General features: G+C 39.3%; 3 protein-coding genes across 3 annotated transcripts in view; 2 read left to right on the plus strand and 1 right to left on the minus strand.

Annotated features, from left to right (window-relative positions):
• Nucleotides 1-7,330, minus strand: part of LOC118104827 (guanine nucleotide-binding protein G(s) subunit alpha) — a 30,270-nt gene extending 22,940 nt beyond the window's left edge. The window contains exons 1-3 of the mRNA XM_035152044.2: nt 5,662-7,330; nt 3,345-3,417; nt 23-77 (exon numbers count right to left, since the gene is read on the minus strand). Of these exons, the coding sequence (XP_035007935.1) occupies nt 23-77; nt 3,345-3,417; nt 5,662-5,800 (267 nt within the window). The 5' untranslated portion in view covers nt 5,801-7,330. The remainder of the gene's footprint in view (nt 1-22; nt 78-3,344; nt 3,418-5,661) is intronic.
• Nucleotides 7,331-12,138: 4,808 nt separating this feature from the next.
• tubb1 (tubulin, beta 1 class VI) lies at nt 12,139-15,668 on the plus strand. Its single transcript, XM_035153333.2, has 4 exons — nt 12,139-12,236; nt 13,104-13,212; nt 13,426-13,536; nt 14,017-15,668. The coding sequence occupies exons 1-4, from the start codon at nt 12,180-12,182 to the stop codon at nt 15,120-15,122; spliced, it is 1,383 nt and encodes a 460-aa protein (XP_035009224.1). The 5' UTR covers nt 12,139-12,179; the 3' UTR covers nt 15,123-15,668.
• Nucleotides 15,669-17,681: 2,013 nt separating this feature from the next.
• prelid3b (PRELI domain containing 3) lies at nt 17,682-24,426 on the plus strand. The gene is made up of 6 exons (XM_035152785.2): nt 17,682-17,849; nt 19,513-19,681; nt 20,789-20,878; nt 21,496-21,566; nt 21,909-22,011; nt 22,383-24,426. The coding sequence occupies exons 1-6, from the start codon at nt 17,818-17,820 to the stop codon at nt 22,494-22,496; spliced, it is 579 nt and encodes a 192-aa protein (XP_035008676.1). The 5' UTR covers nt 17,682-17,817; the 3' UTR covers nt 22,497-24,426.
• The last annotated feature ends 91 nt before the right edge of the window (nt 24,427-24,517 follow it).

Raw genomic sequence — 24,517 nt, forward strand, 5'->3', positions numbered from 1 at the left:
GGTCAAAAGTTCAGTTTCTTACCTCTATAGCTTCTTTAATGTTGTTTTTAATATCATGAATTTTCTGTTTTTTCTCCCTGTGAAGAACAAAGAAAAGTTTGAGTCATTTTTTAACACAAAACAATTGCATAAAAACAATTTGACATCATTCACTGTGAGAATTGTTTAACACTTTCCTTAAGTTCTAATTAAAACCTTGATTATTTCCAAAATATGGCTCCACGGAGATCAGTGGAAAAAAACTTTTTCCTAAACTTGGCGGAGATATATCCGCCGTAAATCCAAGTATGGATAATGTACAGGATTTGTTGTTTTTACGACAAAAACAGCTTTTAAATTATTCCAAAATAATGGCAAAGAAATGTTATATTTCATAGTTAAGTAGGTTTGGTTGGAATGCGCGACGTATAATAAACTACTCCAGCTTCTCTTCGACAGACAGATAAATGATATCTGACATCAGTATTACAGCCGTTCCAGATGCACAGATATCTTTTTTTTTGTTGCTTCAATTTGTGCACTTCTTGATGCCACATGAGAAAACAACAGAGCTCGTCTTCATTTTGTGTATGTAAAGACAAACTGAGTTTCAGCATCACCACAGTAGGCTCAGTTTAGGCAATCTGTGGACTTCACTGATACCAGTGGTGAAGGTTTAAAGTCACACAGGTCTTTCAGAATCCGGACCTGCAGATTGTAACAATTCTTTCTGACAAAAGAAAAGTTTGACTATATAATCTCAGGTTTGATACCGACGTTCCCAAAAGGAATCCACCTCGGAGCTGTTTACACAGTCAGGCACCTGCATGGCGTCATTTCTTTTCAGAGCAACAGGTTATTTGTCACACATATTTGTCTTAAAGTCAATTCTCTTCACATTACAGCAGCAGTGCAAAGACTGAAATCAAATCTGTAATACCCATGTTCAGTAGAGGAATTTCAAAGTAAAAGCATTGAGGAATATCTTTTGATAATAAATATGTTTTGTCCAATGTGACTTTGCTGAAAATGTGACAGTGTCAGCATCACAGCACGCTGCTGTAACCGAGATGTTACCCTGACTAAGGATGTTGAAGAGGACGACTTTGAAATGCTTTTTCGATTTCCTAACTGGACGGTTCCCTCTGTGTTGGTGAACATTAAACGTTTTATACAAACAATGAAAGTGAAAGTAAAAATAAGTGATTACTGAAGCTTTAAGAACGAGAAGTAATTTATCATTCAAAAAGTCATTTTTTCATTTAGAACTGGAATAAAGGAAATAAATATATTTTAATGAAAAATCTTGACATAAATGCAAATTTTTTCTGCATTGTTCATTCTGAAAAATAAAAGTGTTCATATCATCAAACACAAATGCAGATACTGATATTAAGGCTCATATCGGCTTATTTTATCGATCAATCCATAAATCTGTCAGGCTGTGGAGTTGATCAGAAGAAAAAAAAAATCAACTGACTGTTAAAAGTTACTTTTCAGGCAAAGGAGGCCAAATACATGATGCATCTGAATTCCTAAGTGTGACAACTTGCTTTTCTCTTGGTTTTTTGTTATAGTAAATTGAATATTTGGGGGTTTTGGACAGCTGATCATACAAACAAGAAAGATGAGAAACATTGTCAGCGGGGACAGGAGAGGTTTAAACTCTAAAGACGGGTCTGCTGCTCCTTTACTTCACTCAGATCGATGGCAGTTCAACCAAAGACAGAAAGACTGCATTCCTCACACTAGAACCCCCCCCACCCAAAACATAAAACAAAACAAAAAGGTAACACCCACTTGCCACACCGATCTCGTTTCACCTCAACCCTACAGCTCCTCTCACTCTTTTCTCTTAACCCTCTGCTACTGTATATGACTGTGTCACTCCTCATCATCTCCTCCTGTCCTCATCTTCCTCACTCTCCCAGCACCTTGCACAGACTGGCACTGGCCTGCACCCAGAGGGGAAACCCAGTAAGGTTAAAGCCCCCCCCCTGGCCCACAGAGAGCAACAAACCCCAGAGGCTAAACGCGACCGGGGAGTCGCAGCCGACTGTGGATTTGTCATAACTCCAGAGCGTCTGAGTCTGTGAGGAGCATCTGTTCGACATGTCCCAAAAATAAGCACATGATGATGCTCCTACTCCAAAAGCCCTTTCTAGGAAACAGATGATGAAGAATAGAAAAATGTGACTTTTGTTTCCATTGCATCAACGTGGGATTGAGTTTTTGGAAATTCACAAGACAGGGTGGCTTGAAAACACCCGGAGCAATGTTTCCATAAAACCTGAAACAGATAAAGCATTCTTCTTGCGTCACGCAACTTTGAGTATTTACTCCAAAACATTACAATCTTCCCATTACATTTGACTCCATCCTCTTCCTCAGACCATAGTGATAGTGGACGGTTTAATACAGTAACAGGAGTCCACCCCTTACATGCCAACAATTTTTTTTATTTATTTATATATATAAATATATATATATACTGGCATGGAAATCAGTTTCATCCAAGAAATCTCTCAGAATACAAAATGAGTTTTCATATTAGTACTCAGTTTGATTACATATCAACTCAGAAAAGTAGGAGAAATATAATTTCTCTACTTCCTGACTGAAGGACGACAGCTGCTTATTGACATTGTAATGTCAAAGGACACAGGAATACATATTGTCTGCTTTGTGTTTGAACAGAACAACTAAAACCACCTCCAGAAGCTGCTCTATTATCCTTAAAGGTGATGTGCTCCATTAAGAGAAAAACTGGTTCATCATATGCTTCAGTTTGTCCAACCAACAGTCCAAAACCCAAAATTTACTATATCAACTCAATAAATATGAAACACCAACTTCATATGTGAGAAGATGGAAACACAAAATATAAAAATGTCAGCCTAAAAAAAACATGTAATAATATAAAATTGTTTGTCAGAATATTTGCTGATTCATTTTCATTTATTGGCAACAAATTGTATCAGCTGTATTTTGTACAAACTAAATCTTGCATCTTGATTATTTGCATGATGATAATATTTTCCTGAGTTTATAACTTCTGAAAATCACTGTGTTTGTTGAGGTTGTTTCCTGATGATTTTGTTCACTAAAGTTCCACATCGTTGACAATGAACTTCCCCCCTAACTGCTTTCACTCGTGCAGCTGAGGGAAGTGCACAGGGACCTGCTGAGGTTCAGCATCTCTAAAAATCTAAATGCACAAATAATTCTTCCCACAACACCACCACATCATCATCGAGGTGTTGGGTCGACAAAGATTTTCATATCTGATCCTGTCAAAATGTATCTGTTAAGAGAATCACATGTGCTGTGGCTGTGTGGAGATCCGGCGTGTGACTGACACTTACTCTGCATTGAAGCCATTGACATGCAGTATTCGCATCTGTTTGACTATCGTGCTTTTCCCGGATTCACCGGCCCCTGAAAGCAGAAAAAAGGACAGACAGATAAGACAAAAAAGGTTTACAACTGTAAAACTCAAAAACACCATACGAAAAATCCATGTGGAACCTGTGGATAATGGTCAGAAACATGACACTGGACACTGTGAACTTCGGAGGAGAAGCTGCTTTGATGGAAGATCAGGAAAGAAGATGACTTAGTGGAAGAGAGCGACAAACGTGATGCTTCAGATTTCACCCGTCAGGGCTTTGTTTCTAACTACGGAGGTCCTGACTGAAACAGCAGCACCCACACTGTCCCGCACCTAAACTCCCCGTCCCTTCACGGTGATCCATGTTAAACAAAAGCAACACTGCTGGGGCCGAGAAAGGACGACGAGAAATGAGGCAATCAAAGCACCGGCTGTGGCTCGATTGTTCTTATCTGTGGTGGAACATAACCATGTATATTTACTCAGGTACTGTGTTTACTTATAATACTTCTTCACTGCATTTAAGAAGGAAATTGTGATGTTTACTTCACTTCATTTATTCAACAGATGCACTTACTAGTTAATTTCCGATTAAGATTTTATACATAAATATCATGATACTTCTACGATACAGATTAAAACACAGTTTCCAAACTCAATGGCTTGTGACATCTTACAAAAAAAAGCTGTGTCTAGTTTCAGATGTTTATGAATTATCTGCAGTTCCACCAAAGAGACGTTCCCCCTCTGAACTTATGAGATGGTTTCATTAAATAACTGTTTTCATATAAAAGTGGTAAAATTGTCCATTATCTTACGATAAGCGAAGACACCAGAAACCAGAAACAGAAACTGGTGCGAAGACACCAGAAACTATATCCCCTAGATATATCTGATATTACCTTATATACAATATATTTTTTTGCATACCAGAAATGAAATGCTACTTTTACATTGTAGTATTTATTTGGGCTTATTTTTAAAACTTAGTGTGTTTTGGGAATAATAGTTGCTTCTTTAGGTAGGAGGCAGAATGCACTTGAACACATGCTGTACTTGTTGGCACATTGTCTGAAATACAGATTGATCTGTAGAACGCACGGCGTCACGGATGAGAAGACAAAGAATCGGTCTTACTGGAAGACGACGTAAGCTCTTACTGAGGATCCAGGAAATATGTTTTGGGTGAAAGAGAAAAAGTCTTAATTCTGAGCACTCTGAAAATGAAAAGGAGCCAGGCCATAACTACATCCTAACCCAAATACTAGGAGCTAGCTCGGCTGCAGGCCTGCTATTTACAATCTGAGCGTGAGTGCTCGAATCTAGGATCAATTTCAGATTAGAATGAATGGGACAGTCATTCAAGGGAAGCTAGTAATCCTAATAGTAATCCTAATTTGCACTCCGTACTCCAGGAGGCTTTGTAGAATACCCGGTTTTAGCAGGTTCATGTTATAGCGTGAAACGAGGGGCCTCAATGATGAAGCTACAAAAGAGCATTGTGAATTTCAAAAAAATAGCAGCGGTTTCAAAGATTGATGAGAGAATATCCATTTCAAGAGTGGCTGGTGTGGAGAGGATTATGCAAAAGGTGAGACTTAAAATACAGCATCAAACATGAAGTCTATAAGCCTGAATGACTCAAGGTGAAGGCATCCGGCATCTGAACCGCTCCCGCAAACACAACACATCCCAATTTCTGCAGTTTGCATGTGTGGAGACAGAGAAACAACAATGTGAAACGCCTATCGGTGGCCTCCCAGCCTCTGCATGGTGCCTGTGAGTCTGTCTGCATCTGCCTGTCCACCATCTCTCACATGTTCTGTAACCACGCTCCATAATAACCCATGAACGCAAGGAGACAGGCCTGATTTCCAGCCGTCCTGCTTCGAGACGCTGTGTGAACCAGTTGGTGTAGTGACTTCACGTCGTTGCATCATTTGTTGTTGCTTCGCTGTTAAAGGCCGAGGAAGTTTTCATTCAACATTTGTTTTTAATCATGATTACGATCTGTAACAGTGGCGATAACATGTGGATAAACAAGTGATAATAGATTTGTGTTATTTTTGTGGGTGCAGCAATTCAGCAGTAAATGGACCTTCTGGCCTAAAATGAACACACACACACACACACACACACACACACACACACACACACACACACACACACACACACACACACACACACACACACACACACACACACACACACACACACACACACACACACACACACACACACACACACACACACACACACACACACACACGATGAAATTGCACAAAACCTACCTAGTAGTAGTAGCCGGTGAGTCGCCCGGTATATCTGTTTGTCTTTTTGGAGCTGCTTCTCTATCTTTTTGTTGGCTTCCCTCTGTGCCTTCTCCTCATTTCGTTGGTCTTCGGTCTTACTATTGCCAAGACAGCCCATCTTCCCAAAAACCCAGTGACAGGTTCAGGGGGGAGGCAGGGTGGTTGGTTGGTTGGTTGGTTGGTTGGTTGGGTGGGTGGGTGCCGGAAGGGAGGGTGAGGGTGTTGATCAGAGGAAGAAGGGGGGAAAAAATCAATGGATCCTAAATTCCTAGACTGGCCCAGCAGAGGAACACCTGGCTCAAAATGGGTGACATTTATGTTGCCAGATGCAGACGAGACAGATGTAAACCTGTTAGTAGGTAGGAGACGGTGGGGGCCCCAGCAGGCGTTTGGCACAGTATGTATGGATGGATGGATGGATGTGGCTATTTACTGGCAATTAATCAACCAGAGATCAGTCAGAGATGAGCAGAGCAACGATGCCGCCCTCACAGACGCTTGATTCCTGTGTTTTTCACTGTAAATCCGCAATGAAGTCATCAACACTGATATGAGAGTGGATGTGAAATTTCCAGCCTGGCGATGCACATGAATGAAGGTCGGCGGTCCCCGTTTCCTTTCAACCCAAACGCTGGCTTTTTCTTCTTTTTTTTTTAAATCTATTTATTTCTACGCTTTTATAGTTTTCTCAGCAAATGTCTCCTCCTGTGCCCATCTTCAGCAGATTCCTCACACTGCCATTCATTTCCACTCAACCCAAGCGCTATTTTTCCTCCACCTTTTCTATTTGTTCCTTTAGATATAGAATTTTTTTTAGGTTGTTATTTGTACGGGATTTTTTTCAATCGGTGCCGATCAAAGCACATCAAAGGACAAATAGGGGGAAAATAAAAAATAAATATTTCCTCTTAAAATGACGGCATGTGAATCATCAGGCTACACCGGGGCTTCTTTCTCTAACGCCAATCCCGCACATTATACACCTTTTTTCTTTTTTAGGGTGGTGGGGGGTAGGTTGTTTGCAACCTTATCAATAATATCCTGTTTTTAGCCGATGTCAAAATGATTTCCTCCCCCCGTCAACAGATGCTAGTGCTCGCCTGTTCGGAGGGTTTGACCAGACCCACAAAAAAAGGCCCCTTCTCCGTCCTTTTTCTCTCCGTAACGTTAATTTGTATTTCTCCTCCACATCGGGGAAGCTTCTCCGGACGAGCTCAGGCGGGTCTTTCTCTCCTGGCAGCTGGACGTCCTTGAATAAAACGCCAAAAAAAAAATCCAGGTGATCTTCGTGGAAAATCCGCCGCTATTCCCCCGTTTGGCGCAGGTACAGCTCGCTGTCAAGTCTCTCGGCTTTTTGTATTCCCTTTGAATCCGTGTGGCAGATTACGGCTACATGTGCATGATACATGGACGTACCGCGGTGTTTTCAATCACTGGTCCGGCGGCGACACGCTCATCTTCGCACCGCCGAGAGGCCGCGTCCGCTCCGATCAACCGCCCGGGGAAACCACAGACGCTCGCTCGCCGCTTCGCTCCGAATTATTGTTGCCCCCGTTTTTCTCTGAGAATCGTACATTGAGATAGATAGCGCTGAGGAGGTGGGGTGGGGCAAACGGCTCTCACGGAACCCTGGGAACGAAGAACGCTGGTCAAGTTTTCCGGGACGACAAATTCGGTTTCCGGTTTGAACTTTCACAATGTAACGCCCTCTCTCTCTCTCTCTCTCTCTCTCTCTCTCTCTCTCTCTCTCTCTCTCTCTCACACACACACACATATGGTTGCTAGTTTGACGTAAAATAAGATAATCCTTTATTAGTCACCCTATGGGAAAATATTACAGTAGCAAGAGTCAAAAATAGGCATCTGTAAGTAATAATAAGTAACATGCAATACTTTCTATCTATCTATCTCCCCCAAATCGCTCTCTCCTCTCTCCCCTCTTTCCCACCCATCTCTCCTCTCCTCCCTATTTTTCTCCGCTCACCCCAACCGGTCGAGGTAGACGGTCGCCCACATTGAATCTGGTTCTGCTAGAGGTTTCTTCCAGTTAATGAGGGAGTTTTTCTCCTCAAGGTCACAAAGTGCTTGCTCATTGTGGGAACTGTTGTGTTTCTCTATAATTTTTCAGGTCTTGACTTTCGATGTGAAGTATTTGAGTCCATAAAACACTTTTGGAGTTTCAGGGGTAAACAGTGCTGCAGCCAAATCTAATACAATTGAAGTGCTGGTCACGACTTCTTCAAACGTAAAAAAACAACATTAAATGCCTCCATACTGCTCCTGTGGTGTCATCCAAGTGTCCCTAAGCCTTGACATTTACATTCGACTTGAAACAATGTCATTTACCATGTTTTAGCTTAAATGTCCTCAGAAATCCTCCACCGGATCTGGGTGCACAGCTGGAACAGTTGGTTAAATCTTCAATCAATTTATTGCATTTTATACAATTATAAATAAAGTCATTTTCAATTAAAAACTCACCCCAACTCCTGAAAAACATTCAAATGTCAAAGCTCCAAACACAAGATCTTTATTTTTATGAAAGAATTGTGATATATGCATACTATGAGTACCATTTTATCATTTATAAACCTAAATATTTATGGTTATCGCAGATGATATTAATGAAGTACTATTTGAGATTAATGTGTGGTTTGTGTTGTTTAACCAAACAAGACAAAACCTCACTGCCACCTAACATTACATTACACTTTTAGAATATATGACTATGGATAGAAAGAAATTATGTCAGATGACTCAAATTGAAGAGGTAACTCCACAAACAATCAGCATCTTTGCATTCATGAATGCAAGGGGAAATGTGATGCTTTTAGTTTGAAGTTGAGCTGAGGGTGTTTCCGGTTCTCTCCTCGTTGTCGCTTGACGCAGGGACGAATCACATGATTGCCCGGAGCGTCATGAAGCAGAGGTACAGAAGGGGAGAGGCGCCCTCTTTGAAGCAACGTGATAATCAACCAGTACACCCAGAAGGCCTTAATCAATAACACTGAAAACCTACAAAATAAGTTATAGAAAATATCTGTAAATATGTACAATAAAACTGAGTATCGTCATATACAGTTAACTGGAGGAATGCAAGTACTAAGACAGGTAGTAAGACAGGTTCAGGTTGAATAGGATATCTCAGCTTGTACATAGTTTACTGTGTGAGAGTTGAAATCAGACACAACAACAGTTTTAATTTATTGAAAAATATCTTGAACAATAATCAGATGTATTGATCAGTGAAGTCTTATAGCTGTGGGCTTGTTGTCATTTAAAAAAGTAACTCACCCATCAAACCTGCTTGAGGTTTCTTCCAGTTAATGAGGGAGTTTTTTCTCTCAGACGCCAAAGTTTCTCTATAACTTTTGAAGGTCTCGACCTTCTATGTAAGGTGCCTTGAGATAATGTAAATTATGATTTGGTGCTATACAAATACAATTAAGTTGAATTGAATTATAATCCTCATGTTCAGCTGCCCAGGAGCTGTAGATTCCCAGGGACCACAAAAAGTCTCAGATTTACACTCTTTAATTTCTACATGATACATTTAAATTTCTTAGGAATTTGAATTCATAAAGTACAATTTAAACCATGACCCCTTGTAACTTTGTCTTGTAGAGACTTTGTCAAGATCTAGTTTTAAAACTTATATTTTAGACAGAACTTATTTCTTGATAAGTTGTGATTCATTGAACTGTAGATGTTGTGTTATGATTTTAGATTTTGTATTGCCTTTTTTGTTTTCTATGTAATTGTTTTTGTAATAATAAGAACACAATATTAACATATTACATATTGTTCAATGTGTAACCTCAACAATATATTTGGTTGGGAAGAGATGAACCTTGGGAGAGTTTCAGTGCCACAAATCTTTGGCTTCATGTATAACACACAGTATTCATATTGTGGATTGTAATATTTAGGTTTAATTGACTGAAAAGTTTCCATGAACTCAAGTCTATTATTAAATAAACATGCACCACTTTGAATAAAATCCAGATCTCCTGTCAGTTTAACCCATTTATGATCTGAATATAGTTTTTCCCTTGTAAAGTCTCTGTGGCTTTTCCTCCTTTACCTTTAACATGTAAGCATGCAAACTGTGTGCATCACAAATCATACAGTCACAGATGCATGTACTGTATGGACTAGCAAACACCTATGTGCACATGCACACACACACACAAATGCGTGCACACAAACACCTCCCTCCACACTTCAAAAGACACGGGAAAGAAGCTCAGGGCAAAACACACAAAGGTCATCAATGACAACTAAATGCTACTGTGGCTGTCAAATGAACCTCAACAGACACCTGAAGGAGTAAAGTCAGAAATCTGTTAAATCCAAGAAGCAAGTTTGTTGTAATAAATGATAATAAAATCTTCCACAAACAATAAACTTAAACTATTAAACCCTCATCTGCTCAGCACAGAAATGTTGTCTTCTTTCCTGAAGGCCTCAGTATCTGGTAAACTCGTAAAATAGTTTCACTGGTTTACCTGTGAACACATGAGCTTTATGAAATGTCTTGGAAACTATCAAAGAAGTTGGTAGTGAAAAATAGGCCCATACCTATAAACCTATAAAGCATTTCACTGTAGCGTTAATGGAGAGTTTTCAGTATAAGGTTTTTATTTGATAACCATAGATTTATCTCTGAATGGCCTGAGTATCTGTTTGAAGTGACTGTTGACATTAGTTGTTACAAAGTCAATCAAGTAACTGCAAAGACACATAAAACAATTATAAAGAGATACACAACTACAACAAAGAAGCACAAAACCACAGAATGACCACAGAGATGCAAACCAACAACAAAGGGAAACAAAACAATGACAAAAAGGCACAATTAAAATAACAAGTCTTAAATGGGATACAAATATGTGTAGAGCTTCTAAAAATAAAAGGTTACAAACCACAAAAAGACGTTTTAAGTATCAGGTTCTACACTTAGACACAAAAGGAAAACAATATGTTGTTTGCAGTTTGTGTTGTTTTGTGTCTCTTTCAGTCTGGACGTCTTGCTCCTGTTCCAGAGGGTTGTACATGTCTGTACTTATAATCATGATACTGTCCTCAGTGTTGGATTTCTTTGTCAGGCACAGTAATACAGTATTATCTTTATCTATTGGCCTTGTGAACTTCAAATGACATTAAATAATTAAATACATTATGCTTTAAATACACACAGACAGAAGATATAGACCTAAAATTCATACAGACAGTTAAATGTACTTATTTATCCTGTTTGAGTGTCTTTCCTACCAAAACAAAATCATACCTAATCAAAATCATATCTTACTTATATATATGTGGTCATCAGATTAACTGCTGTGAAGAATTGTTGCAACATATTCACATAAACAAAGGCAAATTATGTGTGATACTGACCTAAGGAACCTAAACCTGCAAAGACTTGGAAAACATGTGAACCCAGGAAACTTGATGGTGTGAAAAGTATAAATCACTGAATCACAGTGTCAAATAACAACTCTTTAGTAACAGCAGCTGCTATAAAATAAGGTTCAATTACATTCTTATTTTTAAAACCTTGTAAAATATACAATGAACCTTAATGTGACGATCCTGTACGTAAGCCTAAAGGGCCATTATGCTCATCAATGTGATTATTGTACAATTTTAATTAGTTCATCTATAGACATATTTAATCCCTTTCAATAAATGCTAACACAAGGACATGTTAAAATTTACAAATGAAATCGACCACCTGTAGATATTCTAAGATTCAGCTACATCATGTTATGGCTCTGTTAGGCCTCTAGGTGGTAGCATCCCTCAAACAGAACGTCCAAACAACTGTCCATTTTAGGGCAATTTTATGCCACTGCATAAAGAGCTAAGATAGAAATACTGATTATTTTATTACAAGTCTAATGAAGTATGTATATTATACAATGCTATAAATATCCTGCTGTGATAAAGGTAGAAAATTGCCACATTGCAGATTTTGAAACAATTTCACTCTGAGGATTTAAAAACATGTTCAAGATATCATTTAATATGAAAAGACAAAATACCAAAGTAACAAAGCATCATTTAAATTGGAAACCTTTAAAAGTAATGCAAAATTTAAAGAAATATATTTTTATAGACACAAGCAAACATCATTATAAAAGTCATTTGGTAAAAGTAAGTTTTGAGTGATAATTAAAAAACAGACAGTCCTGTATCAAATCTGAGTTCCTCAGGTGAACTGTTCCAGATGCTTGGGGCCCTGACAGTAAAGGCCCCGTCACCATCACTTCAGCCTTGAGGGGCCTGATCTGAGGATCTCAAGCTACTGGCTATTGATTCAAAAGTACAACCAAGTAGCTTGTGCCAAACCAGGGCATCATATTATGGGCCCCTGCGTCAACTAGTGGCTGCAGTGACTCACTGATGACATCATTTCTGGTACTATATAAAAGGGCGGTCTTGGGCTGTATCCTGTCAGAGACCCCTGCTCTTTGTACTGTACCCCAAGCATCATGCGTGAAATTGTGCATCTGCAAATCGGACAATGTGGAAACCAGATCGGCTCCAAGGTAACAGAGAAACATTTCTTTTCTTTTATTATTAGAATATTTTTAAGTAGTAGTGGAATATAAACTGCTAACACCATACCTGCTAAAATGATTGAAGTCACTGTATAAAGGGAAATTAAATGTAATTTGCCACAGTGGATGTATTTAAGTGACATAATTACATAACATCACATTAAAGTTTGATTATGAGCAATATTTTGACATGTACTGGTCCTTTGCATGTTGCCAACAGCCGTTGTGAGTGATACTGGGTGTTCCCTGTCAAGCGTTCAGCGAAAAGATAAGGGCCAAAGCCAGACTGGCATGGGTGGGACATTTTTTATCATGGCTACCACAAAAAATGAGACAGGAACTACAAGATAGTACAGCTAAAACTAAAGTAGCACATCGGCAATTGAATGAAATATCATTCCATTTAGGTTTAATATAATTTAATTAAACCCATCAGGGATTTTTAAACTATCAACACAAGATTGTGAGGAGTCACATGAGAAGCTGTGTTACAACTCAGTGATGTATAAGCTGGGAGGCATTTTAACATGTTTATTTGTCAGTTCTACACTGAATGGAGAAGTAAATTCATATTTCCATAAAACTGCATTTAAAAATATGAAGTGATGTAAAGATTCAAGAATAACAGTCAAAAAGTGTTCAAAAGTAGAAGACACACATGAGATTTAAACTGTATCTGCATATTAATTTAATTGTTTCAAACCTTGGACACATTGGGAAAATATTTAATCTCTTTAAACATCTGAACTTTAAAAGGTTTTTCTACAGGCAACATGTTTGTGATATGTTTTAAAAACACAATATTTGCATTACTATCAATGTAATACTATTGTATCTGTGACTTTGCTTCTATAGTTTTGGGAAGTGATCAGTGAAGAACATGGGCTCAATGCAACAGGCAACTATGTGGGAGACAGCAGCCTCCAGCTGGAGCGGGCCAATGTCTACTTCAGTGAGGCACAAGGTAAAGAAAAAAGATATATATGTGTATATGTATATATATAACAACTCATTTTACAGTTTATAATTTCTTCCTTATTTTATGCACAATTTACTAACTACTATGGTGCAACTACAACTATTACTATTTTTTTCATGTTTTTAAACTTTAACCCCGGGACACATATTTACGTCTCATTTCTGGCTAAATCGATAAAATTCTCCATTGTTACTCCAGGTGGAAAATATGTACCCAGAGCCCTGCTTGTGGACCTAGAGCCCGGCACCATGGACAGTGTGAGGGGAAGCCGCATCGGGGCCCTGTTTAGGCCAGACAATTTCATCCATGGTGAGACAAATATCTAAATAGTCAGTGAGAAAATCTTGTTTTTTGTTTTGCTTTTTGCTTTTTGCTTTTTGCTTTTTGCTTTTTGCTTTTTGCTTTTTGCTTTTTGCTTTTTGCTTTTTGCTTTTATACATTACATTACATTACATTTAGCTGACGCTTTTATCCAAAGCGACTTACAATAAATGCATTCAACCATGAGGGTACAAACCCAGAACAACAAGAATAGAGAAAGTACAATTTCTTCAAAAAAGCAAAACTACAAAGTGCTATAAGTAAGTGCCATTTTAAGTGCTACTAAATTGTTAGTTTTAAAAATGTTATTCAAGGTATCGTCGGAAGAGGTGTGTTTTTAGTTTGCGGCGGAAGATGTGTAAACTTTCTGATGTCCGGATGTCAATGGGGAGCTCATTCCACATGATATGAGTCTCAGTGTTCAATCTGTAAATAAGTGTCACAACTTTTGTTTTTTTCGTGTTACAGGAAACTCAGGAGCCGGCAATAACTGGGCGAAGGGCCACTACACAGAGGGAGCGGAGCTGGTGGAGCAGGTGATTGACAGAGTGAGGAATGAGAGCGAAAGCTGCGATTGCCTGCAGGGCTTCCAGCTGGTTCACTCATTAGGGGGGGGTACCGGCTCCGGCATGGGAACCCTCATCATCAACAAGATCCGAGAGGAGTACCCTGACCGCATCATGAACACCTTCAGCGTCATGCCGTCCCCTAAAGTCTCTGACACGGTGGTGGAGCCGTACAATGCTACCCTGTCGGTCCACCAACTCCTGGAGAACACAGACGAGACCTTCTGCCTCGACAACGAGGCCCTCTACGACATCTGTTTCCGTACGCTGAAACTGACCACACCGACTTACGGGGACCTCAACCACCTGGTCTCTTTGACCATGAGCGGGGTCACGACCTCCCTGAGATTCCCCGGGCAGCTCAACGCAGACCTGAGGAAACTGGCTGTCAACATGGTGCCTTTCCCTCGCCTCCACTTCTTCATGCCAGGCTTTGCTCCCCTGACGGCCCGTGGCAGCCAACAGTACAGAGCCGTCTCGGTGACTGAGCTCACGCACCAAATGTTTGATGCCCGCAACATGATGGTGGCATGCGACCCAAGGCGAGGGCGCTACCTTACAGTTGCAGGTATCTTCCGTGGTAAAATGTCCACCAAAGAGGTAGATGAACAAATGCTTGCAATCCAGCAGAAAAACAGCAACTATTTTGTGGACTGGATCCCACATAATGTCAAGGTTGCCGTGTGTGACATCCCACCCCGAGGCCTCAAAATGGCTTCCACCTTCATTGGCAATAACACTGCCATTCAGGAGATATTCCGCCGTGTGGGCGAGCAGTTCTCCTTGATGTTCAGACGGAAAGCCTTTCTTCACTGGTACACGGGGGAAGGTATGGATGAGATGGAGTTCACTGAGGCAGAGATGAACCTCAACGACCTGGTGTCAGAGTACCAGCAGTATCAAGATGCCACTGCAGATCAAGATTCAGAAGCAGAATGTGAAGAGGAGGAGGGACCCTCATCATCATCAAAAGTGACGGAAACAGTCAAAGGAACTGTAGATGAATAGAAAACACTCTGATGCAAGGATGTGAAAAATGGTATTGTCTGAAAATTTACTATTTATGTTTTATTGATGGTTGATTGGTTGGTTGGTTGGTTGGTTGGTTGGTTGGACAGTTGGTTGGTTGGTCGGTTGGTTGGTTAGTGCATTGTTTGGTTGGTTTGTGGGTTGGTTTGTGGGTTGGTTGGTTGGTTGGCTGGTTGTTTGATGGGTTGGTTGGTTAGTTGGTTGGTTTAGATGGCCTTTATTTGCTGAAATGTGCTTGGACATATTCACATTATAGTGCTTATCATCTTTTATGTATTTTTCAAATGTTTGTATGGTTGTACATTTGTTTTTGAGGATAATCTTTTGTTTTATAGAAAATATTTGTAAATCATGAACATTGTTGCATGTGTGTATGTAAAATGTTATGTTATCACGCCGCTATATAATCTACTTCCAAAAAAATGTATGTGATGTTTGTCATTTTTTTCCTGACTTACAGTAAATGTTGCATTGAGTGTTGATGTGTACATGATTATGATAGTAATTAAAAACAGCAAAACCAAAGAATGATGATTTCTAACAAATAAGAGTACATTTAGTACAACACAATGTTGTCTTATCATTTTAAAATGACTAACTGTGCAGTGATGGACAGTGCTCTGACAGCACAGTGACAGTGGTACTGTTCTTGGATGTCACACAGTTTCCTTCCACTGGTACAAGTCTGGTACATTGAGATTACACATAACTTGGTCAGCGTCTCTGCACTCTGAGATAAGCACAGGGGACGTGGACATGTCCCTGCAACACTGTAATAAAGTCGAACAGACTTATGTACTCTATGAGGTGAGGCGGGGTAAAGAAGATAATACTGCATTTAGCCCACATGTGACAGTGTTGCATCACAGGGAGCAAACTGCTTCAAGTTCCAAGATAGAAAAGAAAGAATATAAATTTTAGGTGAAGTTAATATCTAACTAAACATGAAGGAGACACCACTTCTGCTCAAGTCAGGCAAGTGCAGTTATAGCAAATAAACTCCATAAACATGCATTTTAACAAATCTTATTTCATGTGATCCAGAAAGACCCTTCTGTCTGATTGCTGATGTCGAGTGTAATGAAGAACCATAAATTATTATGTAGAGTCATGCTAAGCTCAGGAAGGACTGGTGGTGCCTGTTGAACAGCATTGACACAGATAAGAAAACAAGCACTCATTTAAAAAAGCATTCACACGACCAGTGGCTCCCAAACGTTTTGACTTGTCAACCCTATGACAACATTAGATATTAAACAATATGCACTTTCTCATTACAGGACTGTTCAACCACAGAGTGGTGATCATTTTCCTTATGTCATTCAAATAATTGTTTTGAATCCTGAAGAAGTAAAATTATATTATTATAATTCACGAGAACAAATACAAAAAATTACAGATTATAAGAAGATTCTAAATCTGTAAAAACAATTTAAGAAACATTTTTGTCACCTACTTTATTCTTGTGTAAATCGTCTCATAACCTTTCAGATCTGTCTCACATCCCTTTATAGGGCTCTAGACCCCTAATATTGGAACTGTTAAACTAGACAGTATCTTGAAAATCATCAAGACTATAATGATATAAATTATAATCTCTCCTTAAAAGTGTTAACCCAGGCAGTATAGAATTTTCTTCACATTATACTGACCTTTGACCTTTTGGATATAAAATAATCTCACTTCACTGTTTCAGACATTTGTGATTGTGAGAATAAGACGTACCAGAAAACTGAAAACATGATGCCTGCAGCCACAGCTGTCTCCATAACTGAGGCATAAAAATGAAGAAACAATCGGATGTTTTAATATAAAAGGGCAAATACAACTGTGAAGAAATGCAAGTTCTAAATTAGTTTTACCTCCAGTAAAAGGATGAAATATGATACTTCAAGTACCAAAATGTTCCTTTCTCATTTTACCCTTTAGCCCGGAATAATATGTTATTGATGCAATAATGTGAACATCACTTAAATGTTGCAGTAGTTAAGGGTAAGGGGACCTTTTAATTACTTTATAAAGGTGATTGATGTGTAGTTGAATATATAATACATCATAGTTTATTTGTTAAATATATTTTTGCATTATCATTCTTATAATAATAAGGAACATTGCTTGTGACTAAAGCTTCAACAATGTGGGGGGTAAAAATAGCTATATTATAAAGTAGTATCAAATGGAACAACCTAAGTAAAAAACAAATAATAGAAAATAAACATATGTGGTGATTTTGCAGCAGTGATCAGTCAGGTCATTCCTCCAAGGTTGCACAGGACAACTCTCAACCTTCACTCAGCTGAATTGTGTAACATCAGAGGTTAAATAGACTACAGCCCTTTTAGCTCCAGTTCCATAGCTGAACAGAAAATGCGCTTTAACTTCACGTTAAACAATAATCATGTGATTCTCCGACTCCGTTTGCGTCGCTCATCGGTTCTGGGGCATTATTCTAAATGATCTATTTCTCACTCTCACGCCTGCAGAGTCATTGAACTTGACCAGCATGAATGGAAGCCTCCCCCGGAAGTGCGTCGCACACCGACGGTCACGTGGCCGCTCCGGTACAGCGGGAGGCGGAGACCCGCGGAGCTTCACTCGGTGTCAGCGCCTGGTCCTACCGGCTCATCCACGAGACTTCTCCGGGCCCGGCAGCTCCCCTCACCCCGCTACAGCCATGAAGATCTGGACCTCGGAGCACATCTTCAAGTGAGTGTTCGGTTAACCCGGGTCACTGGTGTTAGATCAGCCTGGTTGTCCCAGGTTCACTGTCACCTACAGCTCCGGTTTTAATCCGGTTAACAGCGTCGCCACCACGGGTTTGAAACCCATCGTTTTTAAATGAATATCTCGTCGTATGAACGGACGCACAAAGAGCATTAGCGTATATTTAGAAATTTCCACGCGATTAACGAAATAAATGTGAATAGAAAGAGTCCATGCAGGATGAAATATTGCGTAACCAGTCTGTCCAGCGCGCAACCTTTCCTCCACATCTTGTCGTATCTGACTGCGTCAATGAGCAACGCCGACGCGTCACCCTGGCAACCATCCACCACTACGTTCGACTGAAGAACGTTTTTATATCGTATTTATTTATTTATCGTAATAATAATCGAAATATTATGACAATTTCAGATTTTTCATTATGTGCTCTCACATGCGTTTATTCAATCAAACCAATCAATCATATTTTATTTGTAAAGCCCATGGTCATGGGGTCTCATAGGGCTTGATAAGGTGCGACATCCTAGAACTTAGAACTTAAAACTTGGAAACGTCAGAGAGAGCCACATGTGAGGGATCCCTCTCCCAAGACCTACAGAAGGGCAATAGATGCTGCCTTAAGAACATCAGCAAAATAACAGTATTTGCAATGTTGATTAGAAGAAACTGTTTGTATGAATTAAACGTTATTTTTGGTAGAATATGTGAGCAGGCATATTGTATGTCAAGCAGTTGTGTTGCAATCATTGTCCATTATCAGCTGCCAACACGATCACGATCCGTCATCTCAATCTCTGATTTATGATCCACCATCATGATGCAGTGGTGTGGTGGAGGTAGTCTTTATTCCTTACCTGAGTTACAATGTGGCATTTAGCACAGCGACTAACATTTCTTTCTATATCTCGATTTCTCTGTCGATTCCCTTTTTTTGAGTAATCATTTGCTGTATGAAATGTCAAAAATATGACAGTCACGTAGCGTAATCCAAGGTGGTGTCTGCCAATGTCTTGTTTCACTGACCAACAGAGCCAAATCCAAAAGATATTCACTTTGTTTTGATGCATGATAATTATAATCAGTAAATTCTATCATTTGAGAAGTTTGAATGTGAGAAAGTTGTTTAACTTTTATTTTTTACTTAAAGAATCAATTCATACTCTCGTCATGAGAGAAAGTTTTGTATTGAAAATGTTACTTCAACATTATTAGGAAGGTGTATCTAAGTTTTAAAAGCTAAATTACACCATGCTAAAAATTGTCAGTGTAAGTGGAATGTTATTATGTAAATCCTTTATTACCATTGATTCATAACTGTCGTGGATGGTCAAGTTGGAGCTAATTTGAACTATTTTATATACCTTTGGATAGTTTAATTCACAGTAAGGCATCATAAACTCAGTATATATTTTATATGTAATATCTTACTGTGGAAAGTAACTACAATAACTGTCAGATCAATGCAATGCAGTGAAGAATACCTCTACTTCCAAGTACAGTATTTTAGTAGCTTTCCTTGAAATTGTAAATATAAAATAATTAAATCTTACAAATGTAGCGAACCATATAAAGTCTGTGTGGTCATTGGTATGAATTTGTGTTGCAGTGTTACATTCGTTTCTGTTTTTTGGCTTCCCTTCAACAGCCATCCTTGGGAGACAGTGACCAAGGCTGCTATGCAGAAGTATCCCAACCCCATGAATCCCAGTGTGATCGGCGTGGATGTTCTGGACAGAGACATCGACAAACAGGGACGCCTCCACAGTAAACGACTGCTCTGCACAGAGTGGGGCCTTCCATCTATAGTGAAATCTGTGAGTGTCAAACCCATTTACATAAAAAATGAGAACCGGTCAGTAGTCTGGCTTTATAGTTACTAACTTGCTGTAGCAACTTAAGATGTAGACATGTGACTCTGAGTGGAGTAACACATGACCTGACATGTCGGCTTGTGCTCAAGATAAACCGGCTTGAATTGACTTTGAAAGTCAGACGACTCAACGCCACACGAGAATCCAGTTACAGCCTCAGTCAGATTCATAGGTAGGTTAATGCTTTCCATCCACTGAGCTTGACCTCAACCCGCGGGGCTATTTCTGTCTGTCGGTATCATGGGCGCTGACTGGAGCCTCCACGAGTTCATGGCTTTTTGCCACAGCTCGTGTTGTGCAGGACATGGTAGTGCCATTTTTGTCATTGCAGAGGTTTACCCCATGACGGCGTGTGATGTAACTTTCCATCCTTGTGTCAGCTCGGTTAAAAGTAGAGGTCACTACAAGGCAGAGGAGTCACTGGGGCTCTTTTTCTGCAACATGTAGTAGAAACTTCACTTTTCTTCCACTGTCTGACCACAGTGATGATTGAGGATAATATCTTTTCACTTTATCTTATATAAACATTCTCCAATCAGGGGCTGTTCTCTAGCATTGACCTTTGCTTTCTGTGAATAACCCCCTATTCATTTCAAGGACAGACTGCAACACCGACTGTCCCAGTGATTGATAGCATATTAACATAACCCTTAATCAGATTGTGCCAAAGCAAATCACCCCTGAGCCTTGGTGTGTGTGTGTGTGTGTGTGTGCGTACGTAAAACTGGATGAAGACAACATCCTGTGACGTCTGTACTTTTAGCCAAAGACAAATAAAAAACATTGACCAATAAATTTAGCTCAGATGTAATATAAATATGGATTAAATATAAATAGTTTTGGAATTTATTCAGCAAAGACAAGTTCAGATTTACTTTCATGGAATACAGCTGGTTATGGTGTGCTTCCACTAAAGATATAAGGAATATTTTTAATGTGAAGTCTGGTAAATCAGGTCAATAGATGATAAACGATTAAGTGAAAGTATGATTTCATCAGTAAAAAATACTTATTTTCAGTAAGTAGCACTTTCTCTGTGTTTGTTTTCAGATCATTGGTAACTCACGGACATCCACATATATTCAGGAGCACTCGGTTGTGGATCCCAAAGAAAAAAGTTTTGAACTTAAGTCCACAAACGTGAGTATTTATTAAAAAACGATCCCCTTTGTTTGGCTTAATGTTGAGACTTTTATTCATTGTAAAGAGTGTGACCTCAATATGCTTGAATGTAAATATGAATGAAGGTCATGGGTGCATTTAAACAGTCTTCATCTCACCCAGGCATATTCTACTAGACATCAAATACACTTTGCTACTTTACTCTACTATATTACCTTGATGTCTAAGCAGCGGAAATAGGATACTAATACACAACATAACATTAGCAGGAAAAAAATAGATTGTCATTTTATTACTTCTCAGCGTTACAGCATGATGCAATTACTAAAGATGGACATTTTTGAACTACATAATCAGACCCTTTCAGTTGTCTACAAAACATGTTCTATTTTGGATTTGTCAACCCCAAACACCCAGAATGCATCTAGATCCACCTTTCGTGACTTTCACCTGTCTGAACACAAACATTAAACTTGAGGTGTTTTTTGGAATGAAGTCCTGCTTGTTCCACAGGCTGACAGCTCACCTCTTAACAATGAACATGTCTGACAGTTCCAACTGTGGCCTGTGATATGAGACAGGACATAATGTCTCTTAGATTCACTAATTTATGTTTTCTTATATTTCCTCCGTAGATCACCTTCACAAACATGATTTCTGTGGATGAGAAGTTAACGTACAAACCACATCCTGAGGATTCAGAGAAGTAAGTTTTTACTGTTAAGAACCTTTAGTATTATGGTGATAAATCGTAAGTTTCTTTCACACTCAGACCTGTGAGGTTGTTAAACTTTTGACCATGATTGCTTTGCTTTAAATTTTAAAGGCTTAATTTATTTTAAGATTTTCCTTATTTGGCCTGTTTGTCGTTTTTTTTCACCATTTCTTGTCATTTTATCAAATTTTCTTTTCTGTATGTCAGATGCTTGATTTTTTTGTTGTTGTGCTCGGCCACTTTAAAAATGTTTGTCTCTACCTGTGTGTATTTCCAAGTTAAAATAAAGTTTGAATAAATGAATGAAAATTAAAAAGAACCCTTCTTCTTTAGAACAATACTGACTCAGGAGGCCATCATCTCTGTGAAAGGTGTCAGTCTCAGCAGTTACTTGGAGGGAGTCATGGCCAGCACCATGTCAGCGAATGCTGGAAAGGTGAGTGACCCCATAAAACTGTATGTTGAGTGGGACCTGTTTACATTTGTTAGGCCTTTTTCCAGGTAGTTCCTCAAAGTGTGTTAAACAACAATTCTTCAGGTCCTGCACAATCATTTGTTGAGTCAGGTCATAATTGATCATATTCCTGCCCTATTGTAATAATCACTTAAAATGAAGAACACTGACACCTTTATCACTTTTAATCAGCCTGTGACCCCTCAAATTTATCTTTGGAAGCCTTGAAAGGTTCCTGACCCCAAAGTCGACAAACACTGCTCTTTCTGAAATCGTTTCCTTTTATCCAGCTTCATGTTATTCTCCGATTGTCTCCTCCTGTTGACTAATGCTTTACATTTGCTCTTTGTCAGGGCCGCGAAGCCATGGAGTGGGTCATCAGGCGACTGAATGCAGAAATTGAGGAGCTGGCAGCAACAGCACGTGTGATACGCACGCCAATGGCCGCTGCCGTGACTGAGAAATGACACCTGCCTCTGTTTTCCAACGGAGTCTGAGTGAAACTGCATGCCAGTACAACCATTCTCCCTTTGTGATGCCCTGGTGCTGTTATGTTGCTCTGGTTACTTTTGTATTATTTAATTCCTCCATTTAGTATATATTATACTTTCTACACTAGATATGCGTTTACCAGCACGCTGCATCATGAAGGGATTTTGGGAAGGTTTTTTCCGGAGATGCCACTTGGCAGGACCGTGGTGATGAGAGACTTGGGGAGAGGCGTGGGTGATGCACTCAGGGATAAGTTTTAACAACATATGATCTGTGCGTTCGGAAACATCTAGCGTCGACAGAGATGCGTCAGAGGCTTTGGATGGACTGAAAACATGTGAAAAGTGCCAAAGGAGACACATCGCTGCAAAAACAAGAAACATTGCTGGCTTTGTTTCCACCTGCCAAAGGCCCCAGAATACCGGGAAGTCGTGCCAGTGGCGTGAACTCTGTATTTACAACAACAGAGTTGGAAGAAACACAATTGTGGTGCAATAAACTGTTAGAGAAGTGATGTTGGGGAATCGTTCGCCGAAAACAATGCTGAGGTGTCAAGTGCAGTGCGTGTCAAGGGTTCTTGGAAGCGGCTTCAGGTGTCAGAACAAACATTGTGTTATTCTCAGCCATTGACAGCGAGATGTTGATGAAGTGTTTCAGAGTCAGGTTAATTTGTGGCCATCAGTTCAACAATGTTTTCTTGCGGGACCTCAGTAATAACAAGACACTGTACCAGGCACGTTTACCAAGGCCTGAATATCAACTGTATTTTGATATGATGTGTTATATTAACAGTATTTAAGAGGAATGAAGGGATCAAGGTACTCGCCATATTTATGTTTTGGATGACTTTATGTACAAAACCCTCCTAAAAGCTTCCGTACAAACAAGCGTAACAGTAAAATCATGTTTTACTGAAGCACATCGATATTGTTCCTCAGTTTGACCTGAGTTCCCTCAGCATGTCCATTCAGTGTGAAGGCTGAGACCTTTGCAGTGACTCTTATTTGCACTTACAAAATGAGGAATTTTAACAAAGAGAAGCTGCTACACATGCTGAGGGAGCTGATCATTTATGAATATTTGGTATTTCTGTTTGACAGATCAAATGTGGTTACACTGTGCATTTGAAAAGGTCTGTCTTCGTATGACAGAAGGTTGAGACTTACGTTTCATATGTATATATATATACTGTGACAGGAATATTTATTTAGGGTAACAGTTTTCCTTTTCGAAGGAATCAGTTGCGGTTTGGAATGACCACTGAGAAATGTGATATAATTAATTTAAGCATCTTGTCTGGGTGCCTGTGAAAAAGAAAAGTTCTCACCATCTACAGAATGGGGCAATATAATGAAAATATTTTATTTTTACTATAGAACTTTGCTAGGAGCTTGTCAAATTAGGTACAGGAAATAAAACAGACTTGGTTGCTGTTGGCTACTGAATGTATTCGGAAAGTTAAATGCCCTGTTTTTGAAGTTGCGTTCAGTATTTAACATTGAGTGTGTATTTTTCTGTTGTCATTTTATTTTTCAAGTAGCAAAGAGGCCTGTGTGAAAAATGTCCAGTGCATATGATTCTGCCAAAATCGTAGCTTGATCGCCCTTGTTAGGTTTGGTCAAGAGACGCGCTTTGAATGTATGCATTCCAAAAGTCATTGTCAACGAACGGGTATGAAGCTATGTTGTCTCTATGTATCATCAGAGTCTAAACACTAAAAATGCCAGACCTCCAACTTCATCCTGGGTTACAATTGATTCCATGTAATGTCATTGAGGAAATGAAGGTCAAGTCCTACCTCGTTAAAGGTCCGGGCCAAAGTTAATATATTGTTGCTCTATTTAATTTTCAAGCAGGAAAAGAAACATGTGAAAAGAATGGTTTAAATAAAGTTGTTTGAATTACTACCAGTGCCAATCCTTTGTTTTAGTAGATTTATATGTATTTTTGATCTATCCATCCTTCTATCTATCTGTCCATCCTTTTATCCATCTAA

This window comes from Hippoglossus stenolepis, chromosome 3, assembly GCF_022539355.2.
Source record: "Hippoglossus stenolepis isolate QCI-W04-F060 chromosome 3, HSTE1.2, whole genome shotgun sequence".
In the NCBI taxonomy this organism is placed as follows: domain Eukaryota; kingdom Metazoa; phylum Chordata; class Actinopteri; order Pleuronectiformes; family Pleuronectidae; genus Hippoglossus; species Hippoglossus stenolepis.

What these genes read in the sequence shown, in the direction of transcription:
- tubb1 (XM_035153333.2), top strand. Translation starts at nt 12,180, where the DNA reads ATGCGTGAAATTGTGCATCTGCAAATCGGACAATGTGGAAACCAGATC. An exon ending in CTACTTCAGTGAGGCACAAG is followed by an intron (nt 13,213 to 13,425) that starts GTAAAGAAAAAA and finishes TTGTTACTCCAG; the next exon opens with GTGGAAAATATGTACCCAGA. An exon ending in GCCAGACAATTTCATCCATG is followed by an intron (nt 13,537 to 14,016) that starts GTGAGACAAATA and finishes TTCGTGTTACAG; the next exon opens with GAAACTCAGGAGCCGGCAAT.
- prelid3b (XM_035152785.2), top strand. Translation starts at nt 17,818, where the DNA reads ATGAAGATCTGGACCTCGGAGCACATCTTCAA. An exon ending in ACCTCGGAGCACATCTTCAA is followed by an intron (nt 17,850 to 19,512) that starts GTGAGTGTTCGG and finishes TCCCTTCAACAG; the next exon opens with CCATCCTTGGGAGACAGTGA. An exon ending in TTCCATCTATAGTGAAATCT is followed by an intron (nt 19,682 to 20,788) that starts GTGAGTGTCAAA and finishes GTTTGTTTTCAG; the next exon opens with ATCATTGGTAACTCACGGAC.